The sequence below is a fragment of the Suillus clintonianus genome (genome assembly GCF_016758775.1).
Source record: "Suillus clintonianus strain FC179 chromosome Unknown DEU56scaffold_19, whole genome shotgun sequence".
Classification (NCBI taxonomy): domain Eukaryota; kingdom Fungi; phylum Basidiomycota; class Agaricomycetes; order Boletales; family Suillaceae; genus Suillus; species Suillus clintonianus.
Genome location: NW_024539243.1, coordinates 15,862 through 38,402, shown reverse-complemented (window position 1 = coordinate 38,402; position 22,541 = coordinate 15,862). Strand labels below are relative to the sequence as shown.

General features: G+C 48.5%; 6 protein-coding genes across 6 annotated transcripts; 2 read left to right on the top strand and 4 right to left on the bottom strand.

The window, feature by feature from the left end:
• Positions 1-1,483: 1,483 nt before the first annotated feature.
• DEU56DRAFT_732641 (uncharacterized protein) lies at positions 1,484-3,319 on the bottom strand (the record flags this gene model as incomplete). Its single annotated transcript, XM_041348285.1, has 7 exons — positions 1,484-1,614; positions 1,665-1,893; positions 2,024-2,529; positions 2,645-2,765; positions 2,862-3,036; positions 3,122-3,209; positions 3,277-3,319. The coding sequence occupies 7 exons, from the start codon at positions 3,317-3,319 to the stop codon at positions 1,484-1,486; spliced, it is 1,293 nt and encodes a 430-aa protein (XP_041210758.1).
• A 206-nt stretch (positions 3,320-3,525) lies between these two features.
• On the top strand, positions 3,526-4,226 carry DEU56DRAFT_754142 (ubiquitin-conjugating enzyme/RWD-like protein; the record flags this gene model as incomplete). Its single annotated transcript, XM_041349780.1, has 4 exons — positions 3,526-3,535; positions 3,582-3,721; positions 3,876-4,081; positions 4,166-4,226. The coding sequence occupies 4 exons, from the start codon at positions 3,526-3,528 to the stop codon at positions 4,224-4,226; spliced, it is 417 nt and encodes a 138-aa protein (XP_041210757.1).
• A 1,585-nt stretch (positions 4,227-5,811) lies between these two features.
• On the bottom strand, positions 5,812-7,815 carry DEU56DRAFT_789717 (uncharacterized protein). The gene is made up of 7 exons (XM_041352564.1): positions 7,452-7,815; positions 6,501-7,397; positions 6,218-6,479; positions 6,155-6,196; positions 6,068-6,127; positions 5,964-6,034; positions 5,812-5,939 (listed from the first exon to the last, which is right to left on the bottom strand). The coding sequence occupies exons 1-7, from the start codon at positions 7,785-7,787 to the stop codon at positions 5,910-5,912; spliced, it is 1,698 nt and encodes a 565-aa protein (XP_041210756.1). The 5' UTR covers positions 7,788-7,815; the 3' UTR covers positions 5,812-5,909.
• Positions 7,816-8,323: 508 nt separating this feature from the next.
• On the bottom strand, positions 8,324-10,301 carry DEU56DRAFT_910406 (major facilitator superfamily domain-containing protein; the record flags this gene model as incomplete). The annotated part of the gene is made up of 9 exons (XM_041357172.1): positions 8,324-8,672; positions 8,730-8,948; positions 9,007-9,153; positions 9,201-9,351; positions 9,403-9,606; positions 9,665-9,778; positions 9,831-9,938; positions 9,987-10,017; positions 10,068-10,301. The coding sequence occupies 9 exons, from the start codon at positions 10,299-10,301 to the stop codon at positions 8,324-8,326; spliced, it is 1,557 nt and encodes a 518-aa protein (XP_041210755.1).
• A 6,857-nt stretch (positions 10,302-17,158) lies between these two features.
• Positions 17,159-19,264, top strand: DEU56DRAFT_883783 (serine carboxypeptidase S28-domain-containing protein; the record flags this gene model as incomplete). Its single annotated transcript, XM_041356146.1, has 10 exons — positions 17,159-17,405; positions 17,456-17,500; positions 17,554-17,848; positions 17,899-17,955; positions 18,010-18,194; positions 18,302-18,484; positions 18,537-18,558; positions 18,609-18,695; positions 18,743-18,830; positions 18,880-19,264. 10 exons carry the CDS (start codon positions 17,159-17,161, stop codon positions 19,210-19,212), a joined length of 1,542 nt encoding a protein of 513 aa, XP_041210754.1. The 3' UTR covers positions 19,213-19,264.
• Positions 19,265-19,473: 209 nt separating this feature from the next.
• DEU56DRAFT_910403 (uncharacterized protein) lies at positions 19,474-20,104 on the bottom strand (the record flags this gene model as incomplete). The annotated part of the gene is made up of 5 exons (XM_041357171.1): positions 19,474-19,605; positions 19,658-19,754; positions 19,817-19,857; positions 19,915-19,998; positions 20,054-20,104. The coding sequence occupies 5 exons, from the start codon at positions 20,102-20,104 to the stop codon at positions 19,474-19,476; spliced, it is 405 nt and encodes a 134-aa protein (XP_041210753.1).
• Between the last annotated feature and the right edge of the window lie 2,437 nt (positions 20,105-22,541).

Genomic DNA, 22,541 nt, shown 5'->3' with positions numbered 1-22,541 from the left:
ACATCTAGTTTATTATACTACGATATTTGTGCGTGCTTGCCAACTCGAAAAACAAACCAATCGCGACGCGTCAGTCACGTGCTTGGAAAAGCAACCTATAAGTCTGAAGACCATGCGATGATCAGATCCACATCGTTCATACCTCACTGAAAAAAACATCAAGAATCATCCGCATTATCACAGGTTCGAGAAAATAACTTATGGTCACCTAGAAAATTTTACAAACAACACTACATCCATCCATTCATCCGACCAATGCATCTTTAGCTCACGACGTCGCAACTTGCGGCCCCCCAATCGACATGTCCAAAAACTGGTTTTGTAAAGCGTGCACACCACCATGCGCCCCAGGACCTTGTGGGTATTCTCCCGACGGTGAGCTCTGAGGGTAGCCACCTGCTGCAGGCGGCCCATAACCATTGCTTGCAGGCGGCAAATACCCGTGCCCCTCAGACCCCGGTCCAGCGAGTCCACCCTGTCCAGTTGGAGAGAGCTGTGGCTGATGCGGTGGAGAATGATAGCTATATGGCGCTGGGACACCTGCAGTCGCAGATGTCGTTCGTTGCAGCGAAGATACACCACCAGTTGGACTGGTTGGTGACACCTGTGGGGCAGATGCAGGATCTTGGTAGTATGACTGCGATGGGTATTGACTTAGTTGGGGGTTGGGGTTCATATACTGTGCGTGCTGGGAGGTTGGTGATTGATGTATAGCTTCCTGGCGTGCAGGCGGTTGCTGAGCCTGAGCCTGGTATGGGTCCTGCGGTGATTGGTGCGACTGAGGGATTTGCTCTGGCGGTGGTGATGTGTCCTTTACGCCTGGCACTGAAATAAAGTATACCGCTCCAGCAGCATCCGTCCCACCCTGCGCATAGTATTGTGCCCATGCCTGAACGTTCGGATCCGGGTATGTCGCATTGGGATCAAAAACGTAGGGCGGGCCAGCGTTTTGAGGCTGTTGTTGCTGAGTTTGTGGCTGTGGCTGTGGCTGTTGGGCATGTACTCCGGGAGAATAATCAGCAGGTTGTTGTGCCTGTGGTAGTTGTTGGGGATGAAGTTGCTGTTGAAGTTGCTGTTGGGCATGTACTCCAGGCGAATACTCAGCAGGCTGTTGTGCCTGTGGTTGTTGCTGGGAATGAAGTTGCTGTTGAGGTTGCTGCTGAAGTTGCTGCTGGGGTTGCTGCTGAGGATAAGGCGTTTGGGAAGTCTGCGGGTACGGTGTCTGTGCAGGCTGAGGGTACGGTGCTTGTGCAGGCTGAGGGTATGGCGCTCCACCACCGTGTCCACCATAAGCTTGCCCTTGTTGGTACGCATATGCAGGGTCAGGGTGCTGCGGTGGTCCGGGATGAGGCTGGGATTGAGGCTGAGGCTCGGGCTGAGGCTGATAAGCATTATTGGGACCTCCATATCCATATGGCTGGGGTTGGTCGTAACCGTATCCGTATGGTTGTGCCGGGTGCGGACCAGCATCGTACACTGCAGGTCATAATGAGATCAGATAACATAGAGAGTCGTCTAGCTTACTCCCGGTGTGACGCGCAAGGCTATCTTCCATTATCCGATCAAATATCGTGCGTGCTTTCACAAAGGACTCGTTCATCGATACCAAATCAGCTATTTGAACCATCAACATGGTTTGACCAGGAAGGGGAAAGAGATCGTACCCCGCTTCTGGTTGTACTTGTCAATGAGTTTGACAATCTTGGGACGGAGGGCCATGCATGAGCGGTATAATTCCTGGATCTCCTCGTTGTCGGCTAGGTTCTCTCTTGATGCATCCAGACCCCTTAGCATTGTCAGCAGTCGATCGACGTTCGCGGCTTGAGCGAAGACAGATGCTTCTTGTTCTGCCTCGCGAGCAAGCTCAGCAGCCGTTGGCTCTGGGAGGGGTTCCTACGCATAATGAAATAAATAATGGAAAGACAAGCGCCAAATAGGTGATGGAGCAGAACGGACGCAACAGCAACGATTGAGAGCATGTGAGCCTATTATCATGATGGAGTGGGAGCAAAGAGAGACGTACAACATAATTCACGGGAAATATTCCTGTGCGTCCCTTCAATTGTCCTCGCCACCAATCCTTGTAGCCTCGATCCACAACCTTGATCACTTCACCTTTTTCAAAGGCGAGTTCGCCCGGTTCTGTAGGCTCAAAGGTGTGCAAAGCGCGGACGCGAGTGACTACTGCTGCAGAGGCTTGGGATGGGAGCGACGATGTCGAAGAAGCAGCCATGGCTGAAACGCCGCCACTTGTTGCAGAGTATCCTGAGGTTGTCCTGGCGTTTGAATTGTGACTATTTACTGCGTGTGTGGGAGCCTTTGGGCTCGGCGAGCGCGCTGGGACATACCCAGATGCATACTTTGCTGCACCGGATGGACCAGCTGAGGCAGCAGGTGCGTAAGTGGATCGCCCGCCCTTGTCGCGCATGCTGATTTCGAGGGCGCGCTGGAGTTCCTCCTCCTCACGTCGGCGTGCCTCGTCATCGACACTCGGTGGGGCTGGCTCGGAGGGAGTTACGAATTGATAGCCTGTGAGCCAAGGGATAAGTCGGGATTCCGTAGGTTAACGCAATGAGGAGAGAATGACGAGAATCAAAGTTGGTGAAGAAGGTGATGCGGGTCAAGGGGAAGGGGACGAACATACTCTTTGCTTTCAGATTGTTGTAGCAGTCCTCCATAATTCCTAGAGTGGGGTCGTGTTCAAACTCTGCTGTCCACATCGCGATGAGACCGAGAGCCCTCCGACGAACTTTTTCATGTGTTGTCTGTCAAGCATCAGAATCAGTTTAGTCCGCAGCATAATATGGAATAGTGTCCAATTAAAACTCAAGGACAATTTCAAAACAGGAGTATGCACGCACCCGATCAACAATAAGCTTCTCCAATGCCCCAGTAAATGCTCGGCTGGCAAGCTCGCGATGAAGGTCGATGCCACAATTCTTTGAGAGAGATTCTCCTAGCGAAAGAGCGTAGAGTTGTACATTGGGGCTACGGTGGGTCAGACGCTTCAAGAGCGCTGCGATCACGTTACGAGCACTGTCAAACCCAATTCGCGTCAGGATCGGGAATTAAGCACCAGCAAATTGACTGGTTTGATATCGTGCTACAGTGAAAGGCTCACCCCTGTTCACCCTCTTCCTGTACTTTATCACATAGATTGAGAATGACCTCCCAGTTCTCGCCTGTCAAATTCTCATCGGTGGCCTTGGCTGAGTGAGACATTGTAAACATTATATCAGAATACGACGGTTGATACGGTGAGTATCGGGCACTCACCCACTACTTCATCGTAAGGATTGGCTTGGTTTGCTCTAAACATGGTTGCTTTCAGCTACCTGGTCGTTGAACAAGAAGATGATGACGAATATGCTTGCTACCGTAACAAGTTCGTTATAGTGCACCAACAGCTGCGCCGCTGCGGAGGCAGTGCAGTGCCGCAAATACCCGTTGCTCCAAGCGCTATCTTAGTCCAATACACATATACCATCATATACAATTACACTATCTTCCATTCTACCAAGGACAATGGCTAGAAGTCAGTCTGATAGTGAATTACAACAACATTAACTGACTTCCAACAGTTCCCCGCAACTTCCGCTTGCTAGAAGAGCTGGAGAAAGGAGAGAAAGGCATAGGAGATGGCAGTTGCTCGTATGGTCTTATGGACGGCGACGATATAATGATGAGCAACTGGAACGGAACTATTCTTGGCCCCGGACATGTAAGTGCTCTCAGTCAGTATCATATCGTCTACTGATCGATATACTTGGTGCTGGATTCTTCGATCTGCCATTGTATCGCCTGTGTTGTTCTATCGCTTCTCTGGATCTCTTCGGGCCTACTCTTTGATTTATCTTTACACTGCCACGCCGCAGACCGTTCACGAGAACCGTATTTACAGTCTGAAGATCCATTGCGCTGAAGATTACCCCGAAAGGCCACCCACCGTTCACTTCCTCTCCCGTGTAAACCTCCCTTTTGTGTCTCCGATCGATGGCAAGATTGATCCTACGAGGCTCAGTGTACTCTCTCAGTGGGGGCGCGATAGCAGTATCGAGACCATCCTCGTTGGTATCAGGAGGTATGCACATCTCTTCCTTATCTTGTATCTCGATTGCTCGCCTCGAGAATTTCTGATCATGTTACTGATGTCCTGTTTGCGCAGGGAGATGGCAACAGCCAGCAATCGGAAGCTTCTCCAGCCTCCAGAGGGGACTAACTTCTAAAGTCGCTTTTATCCTTAGAGGATGGACTATCACCTGGTTGGCTTGCACTGATGTACAACATGAATTATACAAGATGAAAGTGTACCTCAACGACGAGGCATTAATATTTGCTGATGGGGTCATATATGTCATATCAGATCTAAGAAGAGTGGAATTCGTCGAACTCTGACACTTTCATATCCCGCTGACGCTGCGATAGTGATGCTTCTTATCTCGAGCGGCTGAAGTAGAAGTGTGCGTCTTCAAGTTCGCCCATTGTCACTGCTTCCGCATGGATTCGGTCGGGGATATCGAGCATCGATGAAACGACATTCCCGTAAAGGTGTAATATGGTAGTATTCTAACCGTTCAGACGAAAGGGCAATAGATCTCGTGTATCTATACTATCCCCTTGGTGTAACATGGGAACATAGCTATCAAGTGCGTAAAACTGCTTAGATATCTCAGTACTTGTCCTAATGAATCCATCATGGCGTCAGAGAGCCACGTCTTTGACTTGCACAATGGTATCATCATCTGACGCGATTCTCTTGTATTCTCCATCGCGCTGCGTGCTAACAAAAATGCGCCATAAGGGTGTCCAAGACCAACGCGAGTCAGTCGCGCCAGCGGAGACTTCGGCACGGACTGCCTGCTGCACAGTGTCAGGTAGCTCAAAGATATCAGAAATCGTTGCATGATCCTGGCGCTACGTCAGTCAGTGGCATGTCAAATCCCGTGGTGGCAATCAGATGACGGGTCCAGAAAACCGAAGCTTTCTTAAGCACTAGCTGACTCGTTTGTGAGTGTGGACTTCTAGTCTGACTATCAAATTTGGCAGGTGCCGATGACCCGTACCAAAGGTAGTACTTACTCGCGATCATACGGTATCGTGCGTGCTGGCCTATTGAAATAAGTACATCAACGGTCGTATATATAGATCCGCGATTACGGGTATTGCAGTCAATGCTGGCTGTGCACCTCACTCCAGATGAGTATGCTCGTGACCGAACGTGCGAATTCATCCTCCTGCACTTTACCTCCGTGAGTGAGCCTTTGCTCCTTGTTACAGTGCGACTGGACAGATAGACATTCAGTGCAGACTGGAGGATCCGGCGTCAACCAAACGACTGTCAAGTCGCTATGCTTGCTCCCTCTCATGGGAACTGCTGTGTAGGAGCATGCTGAAAGGCCTACTACGAATTTACTTGAGACTCCAAATTTATTCATCAGCAGCTGATCCGAGTCTTCCGAGAATTGCTACGATAACCCACCAAGGTCACGGGTTACAAGCTGACGAGAAGAAACGGCCACCTCACGACACCCAAGATACCACGAAAGTCACTACGACAGACAACGCTAACCACCATGACCCACATTCATTGAGATGATCACGTACGACACTCACGACGTCATCGGGATTAGCAGCAAGCGGTGGTTACAACGGAGGGCTCATCGCCTGGTCAGGAGGCGACACTGGCCACATGCTATCTAGCATCTCCAAATATTCAAATCATGTTGTCGGACTTCGTCCCGATGGCGCGGTGCGATGAGACAAAACGAGTGGAGCACAAAAAGCTGCAACGACATTCAACCCAATATCTTCGTCCTCTGCACGAGTTTATTTCAACAGTCTGAAATCTATAACAAGGTCCGCAAGGCTTAGGGAATTCAGTACGTCCGTGTCTTGATTCATTAATCCTCCTATGAGGACTCGTCACTCGTATATCCTGACTCGTCATCGATGCCCTCATCAACCTCAAAAAAATCTCCGTCATCACCTTTGTCACCTCCACCAATTACAGCATCTCTGTTTTCGGTATCGTGTGCTAGCTGCGCGGTTCCGTAGTGGTTGTGTGGACCTTGCTTTCCATCAGCTCCTGCACCTCCACTCAGCACCATCCTCCTCTCCTGCTCGCGTACTGCGGAGAAAATCTTGATCAAATCACAGACGCATTTCCACCTAGTGGAGTATTTGTCGGAGTCTATGTCTTCTTCTTCCCTATCAAGACTCGTCCATGTAATGATTGATGCCAAATTGGGCGCGATGGCTGAGATGAAAGCAGCAATCCTTTCCGGATGGTGAATCCTTGGACTGCCAAAGAATGCCTTAGATAATGCCTTGTGTGAAAGTCCTCCGTAGGGAGCATCAGGGGATATGGCGTGTCCGTCAATGGTAGACCAGTTCACGATTACGGCGACCGAAACAAGACACGGGCAGTGCTGCAACAGCGAGACGAAGGCACCCGGAGTGACTCCACGACTGGAATGTTGCTCTTGGTTGAGATATAATACTTGTAGGAGGGGCCAGGCCTTGGCCATCTGCAAAAGGACAGCATCATCCCATCGCAAACCATAGTCATAGGCTGCGAAGTCGAGCTTGCGAAGATTGCGGAAGGCAAAGAGCGGTCGTAAAACTGCAGTTCTGATTGAAGTGTGACTTGCGGACAGTTCGGTGATGGAGAGCTGCATGCATTCTAGTGAGCCGTGCGCACATCCATTAGGCAGGCGGGAGATCAAAGCCGGCAGGGCCCGTGCGGAATCCCTGATGCTAGTGATTTGAAGGGATATGGATTTTGGAGCAATGAAGAACCTCTCGAGAAAAGCATCCAAGGCCACCACACTTCTGCATCTCACGACCAGTTCTTCCAACACGCAGAATACATGACGCTGCTTCTTTTGCGTATCCACAGAGATGGGTGTTGACGGTAATTTGAACTGTAGAAAACGGAGTGAAGGCAGCTTGGATAGATGTAGTATGGCGGCCTCTGAAACTGTTTCAGTGGTCACTGATGTTAGATGAGACCAGTTTTGTAATGCAGTCGATGGGTGTTCTGATTCGGAGCTCGAACAAAAATGGAAATGGAAATGCGAGACCAAAGGGCACAGCATTGATATGCATGACAAGATGGACTGTTCAACTGGACCAAATGTGCAGGGGGAGAGGTTGAGTTTCGTTATTGTGGGGCTCACAAACAACGGGATACATAGAGATGTCAGTATGGAATAATTACTCCAGGTAAGAGACATTAGGTTGGGGAGCAAGGGAAGGGAGAAGGGAGGATAGCTGAGGGCGCGCCAAGTTTCGTCACCAATCCGTGGATCATCGTCGTTTATAATGAGTGAACGGACATGGTGGTTGTATTTGCAAAAAATAGACCAGTCATCTACGGTCATGACTCTTTGAAATTCCTGGCAAAGGTGTGAACTGGTATGCTCTCAAGTATGAGCCAGAGCTTGACTAACCAATTTTCGTCCCACCTGTTTCCATAGGCTTTGCGGGAGACATCTGATCAGTGGCGCAAACTTAGACAGGTCTTGCCACAAAAGCTTCAGTGCAGGTCCTGTGAATGACTTGCATGTCAAGGCAAGCGCCAGCAGTGTCTTTTTCACCAAGGAATTGTCATTGGCATCATGGACCAGCTGGAAAATCGTCCACTGCAGTTCAGGTATAATGGAGATACAGAGAGTAGACGCCGGTAACTTAAAAAGGTCGCTGCCTCTCTGTCCGCTGTGGGCCTTTCGACGTGAACGGGCTTTGCCTTGATCCTCAACGCTTTCGACAGGGAACTCGGGCTTCATACTAGTAATATAGTGTGTTGCAAATGACATTAGAGGTTGCACGAGAATTGTTTCAAATTGCGCTCGGTGTTTGTAAGATTATTAGTAATGGGTACCTGGCAACTACCCCTACTCCGCTTGGAGGATCCAACACATCTGATTTCCAGCAATACACAGGGTATACTCGCGTATTCGTACAAATACGTAGGTCATCATAGTGCATGCTCATAAATATACGAAAATTCGCCAAGACCGGAACTTGTTGCATCAGGACCTGCTCTGCCCTGCACCTCTCTTTGCAGGAGAACCTTGGCTGCGGGTCCGTATTATATCATTTGAAGCATATGCAACCATTGCGAAAGATCTATGCATGACTGCAGACTAGTAAGTAATACACATAACAGCAGTGACAGAACAACTTCCCACTTGCGTCAACTTATCTCTATGTAAGTACGTTAAGAGGATATCAAACTTTCATCCAGGACTAAGAAAGGTGGCTATAGCGGGTGTGTGAGTAATCGATATAAACAAGCCGGTCGCCAAAAGAAATAGATACTTTAGCTCAGTTCGGGCAAGGTGGTTACGTTCTCCTCGTCGAGCTTTTCGTCACTGTGCGTTATCTGTTGTGTAGGGAGGCTGTCATGCGTTGGTTGGGGCTTGTGATCCGCGCTGCGATCGTAAAAGACCAATAATGAAATGAATTGAAGAGCGACAACTCCGAGGAGGAACCAAAACGTCGCAGCTCGTCCAGCATACTCGTGCGAACCCCCATGGGTAGCCTCCACCGATGTCTCTATCGCGCTCATAGCAGCGAGGCCTATTCCGGATCCTAATTGAAGCGCGCTACTGTAGATAGCCCCAACTGTGCCAGCCTTGGATGAAGGCACAGATCGATAAATAGCAATGCTGTGAGAGAATTACAATTAACATTTGTTCATAAAACCAGGGTGATTTGGGATTTACTTTGAATGTGTAAAAAGCAACATGACTCCTACGCTGCCTATTGAAAATGCGGGGAACACATACGGCCAATAATTCTCGGGCTTTCCCCCACCGAGCGCGAGCAATACGGTGGCGACCATGCACAATGATAGACCAGTGAGAATAATCCACTTGGGACTGAAGATGCGAGAAAGTGGACTTGTGAAACTCGTAGCGAAGGCTATGATGCCAATTGGTATCCTGGTGAGCAACAATGTTCTTAATGATCGGCGATATGGAGTGATAACGAAAACCTTACATATGGACAGCCGACGACATTACCGACCACCCAAACACATTTTGCCACAAGATGCTAAAAGTGAACATCACTGCATTCCACCAGAAACATAAGAATCCAACGACGAGCAGAACGGAGAAGTTGCTGTAGAACCACGTCTGGGGTGGTCTGTAAAGATCAGCCGATGATTGGTATTAGGATTTCAGATGACATACATTGCAGCTTCGTTCGCTGGTAGGAGTGTTTCCCAGTAGAAAAACCCAACCATCATTAAAATCGAAACGATCAGGAGGACCAGCACCATGGGGGATTTCCAACCAACAGTCGAACCGGATGTTATGGCGAAGATGAATAAGATAAAGGCAACTATCAGGGTTTGTGAGCGACACAAAGAAGAGTATTCTGCAACATTTGTACCAGTTAAAATGACTATGCCAACCAAATCAAGAGTTTTCCATTTCGCCTTTTTAGGCTCAAGACTGTCTGCAGTCTCTCCGATTTGTGACGGTATGATGAAAACACCGACCAGAGCCACCGGAAGAGCCACACAGGTTACAAACCAGAAGACCCAATGGTAAGAAACCCATTGGACGAACATTGCACCAACCACGACACCGCTTACTATGTAAAGGGGAGCCGTGAAACACGACCTGCACAATTGAACATGCGGGGTGCTTACTGTTGGCAATCGCACCACAGCTTGAGAAGAACCCCATTGCCCGAGCTTGTTCAAGCGGATCAGGAAATATCTTAACCAGGAGTTTTATGGCAGAGGGAATCGTCATTGCAGAAGCTGAGAAGCGATCTTTGTCAACCAAAACCAACACAACAGCGAGAATGGTCACCTATTCCAGTCATTGCTCTAAAAACAAGGATCGGAATTGTGTTGTCGACAAATCCGGCACACAGCGAGAGGATGCCAAGACTGGACGCTCCTCCGATGAACACAGTTTCTGCGTCCCCTTCAGCATGAATGCCTAACAGGGCAGCATAGCACTAACTCGGGTTATATACGTCGCTGAGACGGCCACTCTAAAATAAGGTGTTGAAGTGCAAGTCAGAGTAAACGGATGGGCACGCACAATAAGCAGGAATGATGAAAAAGTCAATCGGAATGCACTAATCACCCAAGTGGACTGAGCTTCATTCATGCCCATGGATGTCTGGAGTTTAGGAATCGCAGACAAGAGAGCTGAGGTACTGAAGGTATCCATAAACTGAGAAAGGCATAATATCACCAGTAAAACGAGCTTGCGGGAAAGAGGAAGTTTTTTGGGTTTATCATCGTCCAGGGAGGGGGGCAGAGGTGACGACATCGTCCTGAAAAACCATAGACAATACTGAAAGTTGCAGGCAAGATATATATTCAGAAGGTCAGGGATGCAACAGTAGGCGAATGGTTAATATGGAATTGGTTGAAGCTTGACGAGCAACTAATTGAGTCAGAATCCCGAGGTACGTCGTAGCCACGACTGTGGCACGGACTCACCATATATTCTCAACTTTGCGCCGACCCAGAGACCCTAGATATCATTCATTGAACAATCAAATCAAGAAATTTGAATATAATTTGAGGTGGCATCTTCTTAAATAAGTATTCCACGTCGAAGCTCGACCTCATTGAGTTCTTTACCCTGGAGGCGAGGGTAAGATGCATTACTGCGTCGGCTGTACCTGTGGTTTTGGGGTATGATGACGCATGTCAGAGGAATGTTATGCCTTGTATGGAAGTGCACGAAGCGCTGGCAATGGGATGATGGCGAGTACTATTGAGCCATATAGCCTACGGGTACCCAGCGGAGAACTGCGAAGACAGCGCCCTTCTCCACATCCATGGAACAACCGTTTATTAGCCGACATGCGTGCGAATTTTTTGTCGTTGCACGCCGAATTCATTCAGCCTATACTTAAGCTTCACCAGCCAGCCGCGGCTGACCGCTTCGTTCTGTGTAGTGGGTGGTCCGCTCGAAAGAATCATGACTGGCATGAGATTCATCTGCGCTCTCACGCACCTTGCATAATCGCCCGAATCGCCCGAATCGCCCCTCGTTACTCTACTCTCTAGCCTTGCTTTCCCTTTTATTCTACCCTGGATCAACCGTGAAGTTAAAGCCTTTTTGACCTGGACTTGGACCACATATCGCCCGTTCAACGTATGTGACTATTCATTGGAAGAACCCCAAGATCATGCGTTCCGCTGGTTAAACATTTACGTCGTGTCACTGGGAGCGAGCAGCAATAAATGCTCATCCCTAATACTCAGCGCTTTTGATCTCAAGTGACGTCTCTATGCTGTTCGGTGGCCTGGTTCTGCAAGCCCTCAACATCCGACGTGCAAGTATCGGTTCTGCTTTTCATCTCGACGCTTGCCAGTGTACCCCCACCAATAACACCCGATTGATAGGATCTCGATGATGCTCCACCGTGGCCCCTACATCATAGACATCGATCGACGAAGAAATTATAGACGTGCGCGAACGCCACTGCTACACGAATCTACGACTACAAGTTTGTACAAACACGATTTCTACTCAATCGGTGTCCTCATGCTGGCAACACTATGGGACTCATTCTGTGGCAGCGCCCCTCTCCCTTCGTTCGAATATGATAGTCGCTCAGAAGTCAATTGCGAAACCGTAAATCGTCCGGCTCGTATGCTCTACAGTGCTGTGAAACTGCCCGCCGGGGAGGACGCCAAGACCTTGGCCAGAACTAAATCTGCAATTACGACGGCTTGGGGTGTATACGCATAATTCCTCGGCCCTTGCTTCACCCCATGAGATGTGTCTGACAGCCTGAACACAGTAATATACGTGTCGGTCATGGCGAGAGAACCTGACATTCGTCGCAGAGGCCGAAATCGTGACTTCGGTGATGAGAGATAAAGGCTTCACTTGAAGCTCCACCCACGCGTGAGCCTATCCCTGCTCAGTTACTCTATCTTATTGAAACTGTTGCCCCCACAAACTCAACCTCGATGGGAGGGATTAAACAGATACCAAAGTAATAAGCAAAAACAATTGTCAGGTGATAAGTAAGAATAATAGGAGGGGCATTTAATACAGATTACGTCCTGCGGACACGAATACGTTCAAACTTTGGACTCCCGAATGTGATCCGCTATACGTATGCTTTCATGACGCCAGTCTCGTGTGCTGATCATATGCACAACAACCTTCAAGGTTCAAAAACACTGCCTCTCTGGAAGTTCGTCAGCCATACTCCACATAACTGCCAAGACCTACTCACTATTTGTGTTATCAACGTCGTCACTTACCTCGTCGCAAGTGCCAGTGTGACCAGGCCGCCCACTGACTGCGAGGATTTGCGCGAAGGCAATGGACAAGAATAGGATGTAGAAGTTGAGTTTATTGATGTTGAGCACGATCATGGCAATGATACTCTTCGCCAAGGTTCAATGGTTAAGATGTGCGTTGTTGCAAGACGAAATGAGAGTTGCGCTCTTTTAAACATCCGCTCGGTCAGGGGTTACCTTGATCAACTTGATTGCAACTCTCGCTATGCATCCGGGTCGGAGCCACATTAACCAAATCACAGATTTGGAGCGCGTTAGTCTATCTGCTTGAGAATATTGAACTTAGTTGCATCGCACCTCGCAGTGCCGTCAAAGCCAAGCCGAAATTCGGCGCTCATCCAAGACTAGGGAAGTAGAGTACTGCTGTGGTGAGTCACAACCAGTGCTGCGGCATACAACTGCCGCGACGTTCCAAATCCTAACTTACCTCACTAAATTATACTACTGCCACTGGCCTGTCACTGATCATATGCTCGTATCAGAGAATTGAAGGACACATGATAAGATCGCCCATCAACAATCACCGTCGTGCGGGCCGGATTTCAGCGAAAGTGACAGGACTTGTGGCTGCTTATATAATGCCAATGAGTCGCTCGTTTATCAGAAATTTAGTACAATCACATTGACATTGCGTGGTAGCGAGCACTGGGTTTACACCTACGCAGATCGTTTGAAGGCAAAAAATCTAAACAAAACGGAACACCATGCGATAATGTGACGCACAGAAGCAGTAAGTGCATAGCCCGAGCTTGTGAATGTCGATGCATGGAAGGAACCAGTATGCTTGATTCAGGCTCCATGGGACACTGGCACGCGTGGGGAGCATTTTCATGATGCCCCAGTGTGGTACTAGCATGGCTGTACATCGAACTAGAAACACGGTCTGGACTCTGATGGTAGCCAAAGCAAGTTCCCCGATAAGCCATACCTTTATCCCTGCTCAGAGAGTTTCGAGGTCGAATGACTGACTTTATCTGGGGCCTTGGCGGCCGCATCAATGATCGCTGACAATGAACCGATGTATGTTCTTGCCAAGATTGTAGGGATGGCTGTTGTTATCAAGCGTAGTATCACTGTAATAGAGGAGCTTCGCCGGGTAAAGAACACGATGAAGGTTGTGGCAGCGCCATGCTGTATGATGAAGGAAGGGCTTCAATTGAAAATGGCAAAGAACACGATGAAAGTTGCAGCGCCATGCTGTATGAGGCTGTATGATGAAGAATGGGCTTCAATTGAAAATGGCAAAATGTAACTCGGAACCCGACGCGTCCGTATCTCCGATCTACTAGTACATCTTTTGGAGTCCTACTCCGGAACATCAAATGCATCAAACGTCACGCGTTAACCAATACCGCGATAAAACTCCAAGTTCAAACAACTTTCTCGTGCTCCTCGTAAAATACTTAACAAGCATCGATCACTTCGCGCATCGCCCGTCCTACACACCCTCGCCAGTTGACACATAAACACACTCCTGGAAAGCAATCGTAGTCATGCCCGTTCCTGTGTTGGAGCTTGTGCCGGCTATCTGCTTAGTGTGATGTTCGCGAACGCTAAGGATGAGGCGGGGTCCCATCACAACTATCCGCAGGTTCGCGAGAATGTGAAGAACTCCAGCATACGTATAACTTCCCGTGGAAGACGAGTCCTAAGTTATGGAAATAACGAACAGATGTCAGATGCACATAGTACCGTCGATCGACAGATTGGCATACCAGGATCTTTGGAGAGTAATAACCGAGGTAGAAAATAGAAACAGCAAAAAAACTAGCACGCGCAGAACGTCAGCGGAAAGAGAAAACCATATCCAACATACGAGGTCACCTTGTGAAGTAAAGCAAATGACTTTTTATCAACATCATCATACAGTCGTCGATGGTCCATGCTGTCCATGGACGTTGTAGTTGACGGAAGTGTTGGATAGCAATCCAGATTGCAAGAGACAGTGCAACGAGCTCCCATACAGTGCCGAGTATCCAAGTGTCGGACACCAGGATTATGTTGCTTCCCCCGATCGCGCACTGATAGGTGCCAGATAGGACAAGCTTCTCTAGGATTTGTTCCATGAGCCTGGTAAATTTAAATACATTACGAACAATTAATGCTTACCCCCTGTAGTGTGGCTCAGTTGTAGTATAACTGGACAGGCGATCGCGATAGGCAGGAAGACCAAAATGAGAAAGACGAGCATCTTTTTCGATCCTTGATACATGGCGTGCAACCGAGTGATCATGATGACTTGTATCATGATTCGATCAGTTCAATATCACTTGAGCATGCAGCTGAGTAACTCACCGGCCAGAAGGGTACTAACGACCAAAGACATCCAATTTGTTGCAGTGTATATATTATTGCCTTCAAACCCAGTCAACAGTGAGCCCCGGAAAGCCACACACCCCAAATAAACTCACAGCTGTTGCAGTCATTAAACCGAGCTAAGTTCATCAAGAATCTCACTCACCCCTACACAGGAGCGCAGTCAATCGGACAGGAATGACACGGATTGGTCTAGAATACTCACCGCATCTGTCAAGGAGGCCGACGGAAAGCTGTCTGTACGCCACAGGTCAGAAGAAAGAAGACAAATTGCACATGAAACATACACCCTAAATAAATGCTGATTATGAGAGATGACTGGTTAACACAGCACCGACTGTGAAGTTTGAAAACATACACAGTATACAACATTCCGATATAGCGTACCTAGCATTTCAAAATCGGCATTAGTGGTCAACTGCGCTTCACATAAAATGAGGCACATACACTGAAATATAGAAGAGTCACGAAGGACCAGGGTCTCATCTGCCGCGAATAAATTGTATGATCATGAAGTTCTGGGCGCTGCTCACCCAGACGAGTTCAATCTATGGAACCATTCTGAGTCAGATGACTGCTCGGGTATCGGTGGCACCAACCTACCTCTTGTGCGAATGTTAGTACTGGAAATATCATCAGGATATCAGTAATTCTTTAACACTGACTTGCTCACCCCAATCATACACTATCGCAGAACAGGAGGCAACTACGAAACCGCAGTCAAGGCTACTGGTTAGATTACGACATCACCACCATCGTGTTGACCGGCTCACGAACCCACAAAATGATTAGAAAACCGATTCAAATCGATAAGCGCCCACCAACTGGGATCATTTGAGACTAGGGTCATTTTCGGGGGATGACTGGGGAGAACTTGGCGGACGGGTGAACTTGGCGTTTGTGCAAGATATAAGTACCATTTTTGTAAGTATCGTATACAGATAAAAATGGAAAAGTGGGGAAGTCCTTGATTATTGCTGGGATTCCGCTTCCGCTTCTGCCTCGGTATCTGAGATTTGAAATTTCCGAGGCTGTGAGCCATCATGATTTCAAGAGCTTTTGCCATTTATCACCGAAAGCATGTGGATCAAACATCGAACTAACACATATTTGTGTAGATGGCCAAACACATGTCGTTATCATCATCAACACAGGCCTGCCCTGCCTGCGTCCAAGGCGAACAACCAACCACAACGCGCGCGGGTCATCAATTTCTCCAGAAGGCTTGCTGAGCGAGTTGCGTGGAAACTCCAGCACAGATCAGATCTGCATATCGCCTGCAGGCTCAGGCAGTTCAAGGAGATAAGAAAAGTTGACGTTACGTCAGTTGGTAGAACATTAAATCCACGCAGCGTGTTTGGACCTTATTGGCAGAGTGTCAGAGCCTGAGGAAGTAACCAGGATGACTATTCCATGCGCTTCCCAACATTGAACCCAGAGACCGAATCTAAGACTTTGCGAAAACCGTACCGGCGCCGCTGCCGCCGGGCGTTTGAAGAGACATAAAAGCAGTGTGTGATACTCTTTCGCACATGCTGGACGTTACGCCCGACTATTACATCGCGTGTGCGTGTCCTAGAGGCTGCCTGCAACTCGTATCTGCATGTTCTGCGTGAGTAAGCAGCGGGCGGCCAGCCTGTGTGAAGTGCTATGAGACACAGGTGAGAAAAGGACAAGCAGCTACATCCTGAGGAATTGATAGCTTGGCAACCAGCAAAAGTTATGCGCTCAGCGAGACAACTCGGCGATACCGCTCGAGGAAGAGCAAGGAAGAGCCCTGTGCAAAAGTTATTTTGATTGCATAAGCAACAACTCGAGGCCAGACTCAGCGGCTGCTTCCGCTTCCGAGTTGAACTTCAATTTTGTAGGGTCTCGGATCTTTCTTAAAATGAATCAGCTACATCATGATTTGCGACACTGATACCGACAGCACCTATATAATATCACATCAGACGCACTCGGAACGAGCAGCGGGTACCCCAGCCGCTGAGCTAGAGCAAAACATCCATTCTTCTCACCACCTCTCTCCTGCACTATGACTGAATAGTCCCAAAGGGGACAGAAAGTCAACTTCTGCTGGCCAGAGATCCAGAGACTTCTGTATAATCCTGTCGTCTCGTCTCCTAGCTATGGTTATCGTGTGGCATACAACTTTTCTCTCACCTGGCGCATGTTCTTCTAGCCTTTTGTAAGGCAATCCGAGCGGTCTTTGCACATACAAGTGGTAAGTTTCCAAATCTCCGAATCAACATTAAGAATGATCGCATAGTTGACCTCGGCAACTACATAGGTCATTCTAGTCGTGCGAACTGGAGTGAACGAATGCGACCACTGAGTCGTACCTAAATACACACATCCTTAATGGGTCCTTCACTGAGCTCAACTGGCAAACCTACAGTTGTGTCCAATTATATCCTCCCGAGTTTTTCTTGTGCATCGAGCATCGGCACATGTACCCACTTACGCATCTTCCCATGATTATAAAAAGGCTTTGCTCAACTATGTCGTTCAATCCCATCCTCGCAATCACGGTTCGGCGTCATGTGGGTTCTTATGTCGCTCCTACTCGTAAGTGTCGCCCGAGCAGCCATCCCTAATGCCATGCTTCGGGGCATGCCTTCTGTCCCCAAGCTTTCGGTGCCGGAACGGTCTCTCATTTCGCCGAATGGCACAGCACTCCCACCTATTACGACCGTCTATCACTTCGACCAACTCATAGATCACAATGACGCAAGCCTTGGAACATTCCAGCAGCGGTACTGGATGAACTGGGAGTTTTATGAGCCTGGTATGTTGAGAGCATGGAGGTGCGCTCGATGTTAACGCAATGCATTAAAGGTGGCCCCATCATCTTGATGACACCTGGAGAAGGCGACGCAGATGGTGAGTTTCATGATTCTCAATTTGTGCCTTTCTCTCAAGTCGTTGATTATCAGGTTACGAAGCCTACACTACCAATCACACCATCAGTGGTCTCATCGCTCAACAACAGAAAGGTGCAGCCATCGTCATCGAACACCGTTTCTTTGGATATTCCAATCCATACAACAACCTCACGTCGCAATCTCTCGCACTTCTCACCATCCAGCAGGCCATCGATGATCTCGTGAATTTCGCCACCACAGCCGACCTTCCCATGCCTGGGGGTGATGCTGTGAAGCCAGGTCAGGCGCCGTGGATACTGATCGGAGGCAGCTACTCGGGAGCTCTCACGAGTTGGACAATGGTCAAGTGAGTAAAAAAAATCATTCTACTGCTTCAGCATAGTAATAGACCCAAAGCAAACCGGGAATTTTTTGGGCTGGATATTCATCTTCAGGTGTCGTAGAGGCAATCAAGTACGTCACTTTGATGTAGCTCACGATCGTTCCACTTACTGTCGACCAACATAGTGATTATTATGACTATTTCACCCCAATTCAGGAGCACATGCCACAGAACTGTTCCTCTGATGTAGAGGCAGTAATTGCCTATCTGGATGACATGTACGCGGCTAATGACACTGCTGGAATCCAGACGCTCAAGGAGGCGTTTGGCCTCGGCGATGTTATACACATAGGAGATTTCGCTACCGCACGTGAGTCGTCCTTGTCCGATCTCCAATCTTTGTCCGAATCACAGACAACATGATCCGCGTTTGATTTTCTGGTTTGTCGTCGTAACTGACCCTACTCGGACCAACAGTTCAAGATAACCTGTTCGATTGGCAATCTCTCCAGCCTGATGTCGGCCCAGGAGCAATGTTCTTCGAGTTCTGTGATGCACTCGAGGTTAAGGACGGTGTCAATGCTGGACCTGAGGGATGGGGGCTTGATAATGCTATCAACTCTTGGGGCAACTTCTGGAACACCACATACTACAACCATGGTAAGGCGATCCGTTTGAGTTTCGATTGACTTGGCTGAACTTGATAGTAAAGTCTGCGGATACGAGGATGCTGAGTACGTATCTTTGGGACGTAGTCGTCCGGATCGGCTGACGGTGAAACTAGAACCTGTCTCGGGACGTATAACACGAGTCAGTCCTACTGGACCAATGTTACTGTGAATAATGCAAACAGGTCGTGGTTCTGGATGGTGTATGTATTCTCATTCACTTCAATATCCACTCTGATGATCATTCTAGGTGCAACCAAGTCGGATGGTACCAGGTTGGCCCTCCTGAATGCCAGCCTGCCATCGTGAGCCGCATCCTCCAACCCATTTACGAGCAGGTACGTATGTTTGACCTGAATGATGACCATTTGTAAATATGATCGTCAGCGTCAATGTGTCAACATGTTCCCTGAAGCCTTCGCCTACCCACCTCAGCCTACCACGGCAGAGACAAACGATATGTACGCTGGTTGGGACGTGGATATCCCGCGTCTCTTCTTCGCCAACGGCCTGCGTGACCCTTGGCGCGAGGCAACTGTCTCTGCCGATGGGCTGAATAAGCCTAACACTACCAGCAGGCCGATCTATGAGGGTGATGGATTCCACTGCACGGACTTGGTTATACAGAATGGCATCGTAGACGCGACAGTAGCCGCCGTACAGGAAGCAGGATTAATGTACATGAAGGAGTGGCTTGCTGAGTGGAAACCTTCTGCTTGATGACTTGCTATATAGATAGACGAGTTGTCTAATAATACCTAACTTATCAGGCTATATATTCCGGGTCATATGGAGAACATTAGATACTCTATACGTTACCTGTCGTGTGATGTCTGTGCTCACTGTCGGAGTGTGTAGAAATACTCTTCATTGTTGTGTATAACGGCGTGCGTACAGAGCCTTAGTAGATCATATGAAGCAACGAAAATTGCAGTCATCTGTGTAATGGGGAGCTAGCAAGATTATTCCAGAGGAAGCGTATCATGACCCTACGAGAGGGGCACGCTCCTCATCTAAAATTAAGTTCGTGAAGTTTGATTCCGCCGCCTCAAACTGCCAGTACTTCTTCTTGTAGTCCGCAACACTCGGGGGAGGTGAAGGCGCAGTGACGATCTGGAGTGAGGTTAGTCATAATATCAAGCAAGATCACCGATGAAAAACAAACCGGGGTCCAGTTTCTGTTATCGTTGAGGACACACACATTGATATTATCCGGTTTGTGGATGCTGCGGATAAAGTGGACGATTGAAGTCTTGATATCACTGGAACAAAATGACATACTCACATATAGTTTTCGCCATCCTCTGTGGACAACTGGAGCAACTAGGGCTCCTCGATCCCGAGCCTGCCTAAGACCTTGCCTGACTAGTATCATTTCACGCTGTTAGCAATCTTGCGTCTGTGAACACCACATAGACCAACCTCATCGATCCAGATATACTTGCTTGTCGTTATATCAAGGATAATCGCAAGACCCGCAACTGGTTCCAGGACGGTAATCTCAATCTATGGGCATTGATGAGCATAGAAAGCAAGTTGAGCTGTAATGATGCACGCTTACGACATCGCCAACGTCGTAGCCCACGACCTCTGAGTCATTCTCGCCTGACATGGCGACATACCTATTCTCTTGAAAAAGATTCTTGATTCTGTATAGGCCAGAGGGGATCATCGTGCTTGTAGTTGATTCTGCTGAGGACTGAGTGAGAGGGTTGTTGATGCAAAACTGATGAGATATGCTGCGACCTTTATACCTTGGGCCGAAATAAGGCACCTGTGGAGGTTCCTGGGTCACGACTCATTTGGGTACATCGTAAGGAGGACTCCACTGTCGCAGGGGAGTCTTCTGCATTAAAGCTCGTCACATGTTTCTATCACTGTAAGACTACTTACTAACAGTCTAAGCGAAACCTAATCATTCCTCGGGGCCTGGTCGCTTCCGGTTTATCTTCCAAGATCTCGATACCCTGTCAGGTGGCTCGAACTTCACCGCTACATAGCGTAGAGAACGTCAACAACAACCCCTTCTTACCCCGCCATCCCCATTTCAAACAAGGGGACCTTCCATGCAGGCTGTCATCGACCTAATCAGGGTCGCGTCAGATGAATTTGAGGAAAACGCACGGGGAGTAGACGTCCATCTGTTCGCCTCCGAATCAAACACAAGGTGCGGGGGATAAGTCGATTCCAAGCCAAAGCACAAATTGAGAAACAATCGGTCCGATAAGATTTCATGCACCCGACCAACTTGATATGTTAGCCAAGTCCACTCTACTCGGACCAGGCTGGTCCGACCAGCTAACATTGGCTTCCCAGATGAAGCAAAACCCTAGTTTTGCCAGGTTCTGCAAGTTCTGCTGCCAACAGTCCTGTCCATAGCATTACTGATAGAGCCAATACGTACGGAGTTTCAGTAGAGGCTCCGATGCGACAATTTGTAGACAGTGCGGCTAAGCTCGATTGCAAGTCCAGAAAATCTAGGAATCGTGGTGACATTGCCTACTATCGTCTGGCTTGGCTTTGGGAGCTTCATTAGATACTTTGCCAACGGCGGGGACGGCTCATCTGCTGCGCTTCCATCTGAGGTTTTGATGAATAAATCAGCACAACGGGTTACGGATGAACGACCGGTAAGAGGCGGCCTTGGGGATAGGAAGAGATGCAAGTTCTAGTCGAATCTCGAACCGCTGATAGTGACAGCAGTCTGAGGAACATGCATGTCTCGGTTGGGAGGACTGAGAGAGGCCGAAGATAACCGATGGACACTATTCGCGATAGCCACACACGGGGAGGGCAGAACACGACTATTTCTTACTGACCTTTCTGTCGTGGCAGTATACCATGGGGTGTGGCCTCGGTACACAACCAAGCAATGGGTCTATCCCATGTAACTCAGCCCAAAGCAAATATGTTGCGGGCTCATGAAAAGTTTTGCGTGTCCTGGCAAGTGCGGCAAGAGATTTTCGAGACGATGGTTTCTTTGCGCGGACATACGTACAGTTGAAGTCCAGGATTTGATTCAAATCTCCAGAAGATTTCGGATACAAGCAGAGCGTGATGCATCACTTCTACGTCGAGTACTCAGAGAGTCGACTGGTCATCGATGCATCACTCAGTGCAGAGCTAAGACTCATTGACCACGTGATATTAGTGTGAGTTCGATGGCCAAATACATGTCATCATCCGAGTCATGGTCGGCTATCGTCTGCTCTGCCATATCCGTTGTTCAAATATTTTCTTCAAGTGCAACACCTTCCTTTAGTAATAGTAAGTCTTACAGACACAGTATCTTGTCTTGCTATCCAGTAACCATTCGTCGTCTATCGGGGAAGACTGTGACTAGCTATGACTGGGTAGTTATGGCGTCGTCATGATCTTCAAACGTCCGGCGAGGGGTGGTTACTGGAATGCCAATGCGGCTGTAATAAGTCATCTGCCGTTCTTGGTGGATTTGAATCTTGACGTTGTTCGATGTTGAGTACGGTGAAGAGGTTGGTATCTTGGTTCAAGCTGCGGAGGTGTGTATTTTCAGCTTTCTTGATCCTCATTCATAGCGTCAAACTGACTTATATCCCATCTAGACGTCTCGCTATCATATGTGTCTTCCAGATTGTCTTCCTCCACGAAATCATTTCCTTCATCTCTATCAAGTTTCATGCAATACACAGGTCGTGCCATGCTACGGACCATCATGCACTGTTACTTGTGAATAGTCCACCGAGCTTGATGGGGTGCCTTCTTGACAGACTGGGAAGACCATCTGCAGCCTTTGTGTTAGAAGGATTCTTGAATGCTCCGGGGGGTGCCCCAGGCTGGGCCTAGATCCGCTTTCGATCGATATTTTGTATGGGCGTTTTATGTATCACGACGTAAAGCTCCGCTGATAAACTGCTGGCGCATACATCCGATATGCAACATTTCGTTATCAGCGTCTCACGATGGGCTGTAGAAGACGAGGACGTAAGCATAATCATCAAGTGGAGGAAAGTCATACTTCCCGCCTTTGTTCATCCCTCGATTTACTCGCTGCGTCTTGTAGGTACTTAACG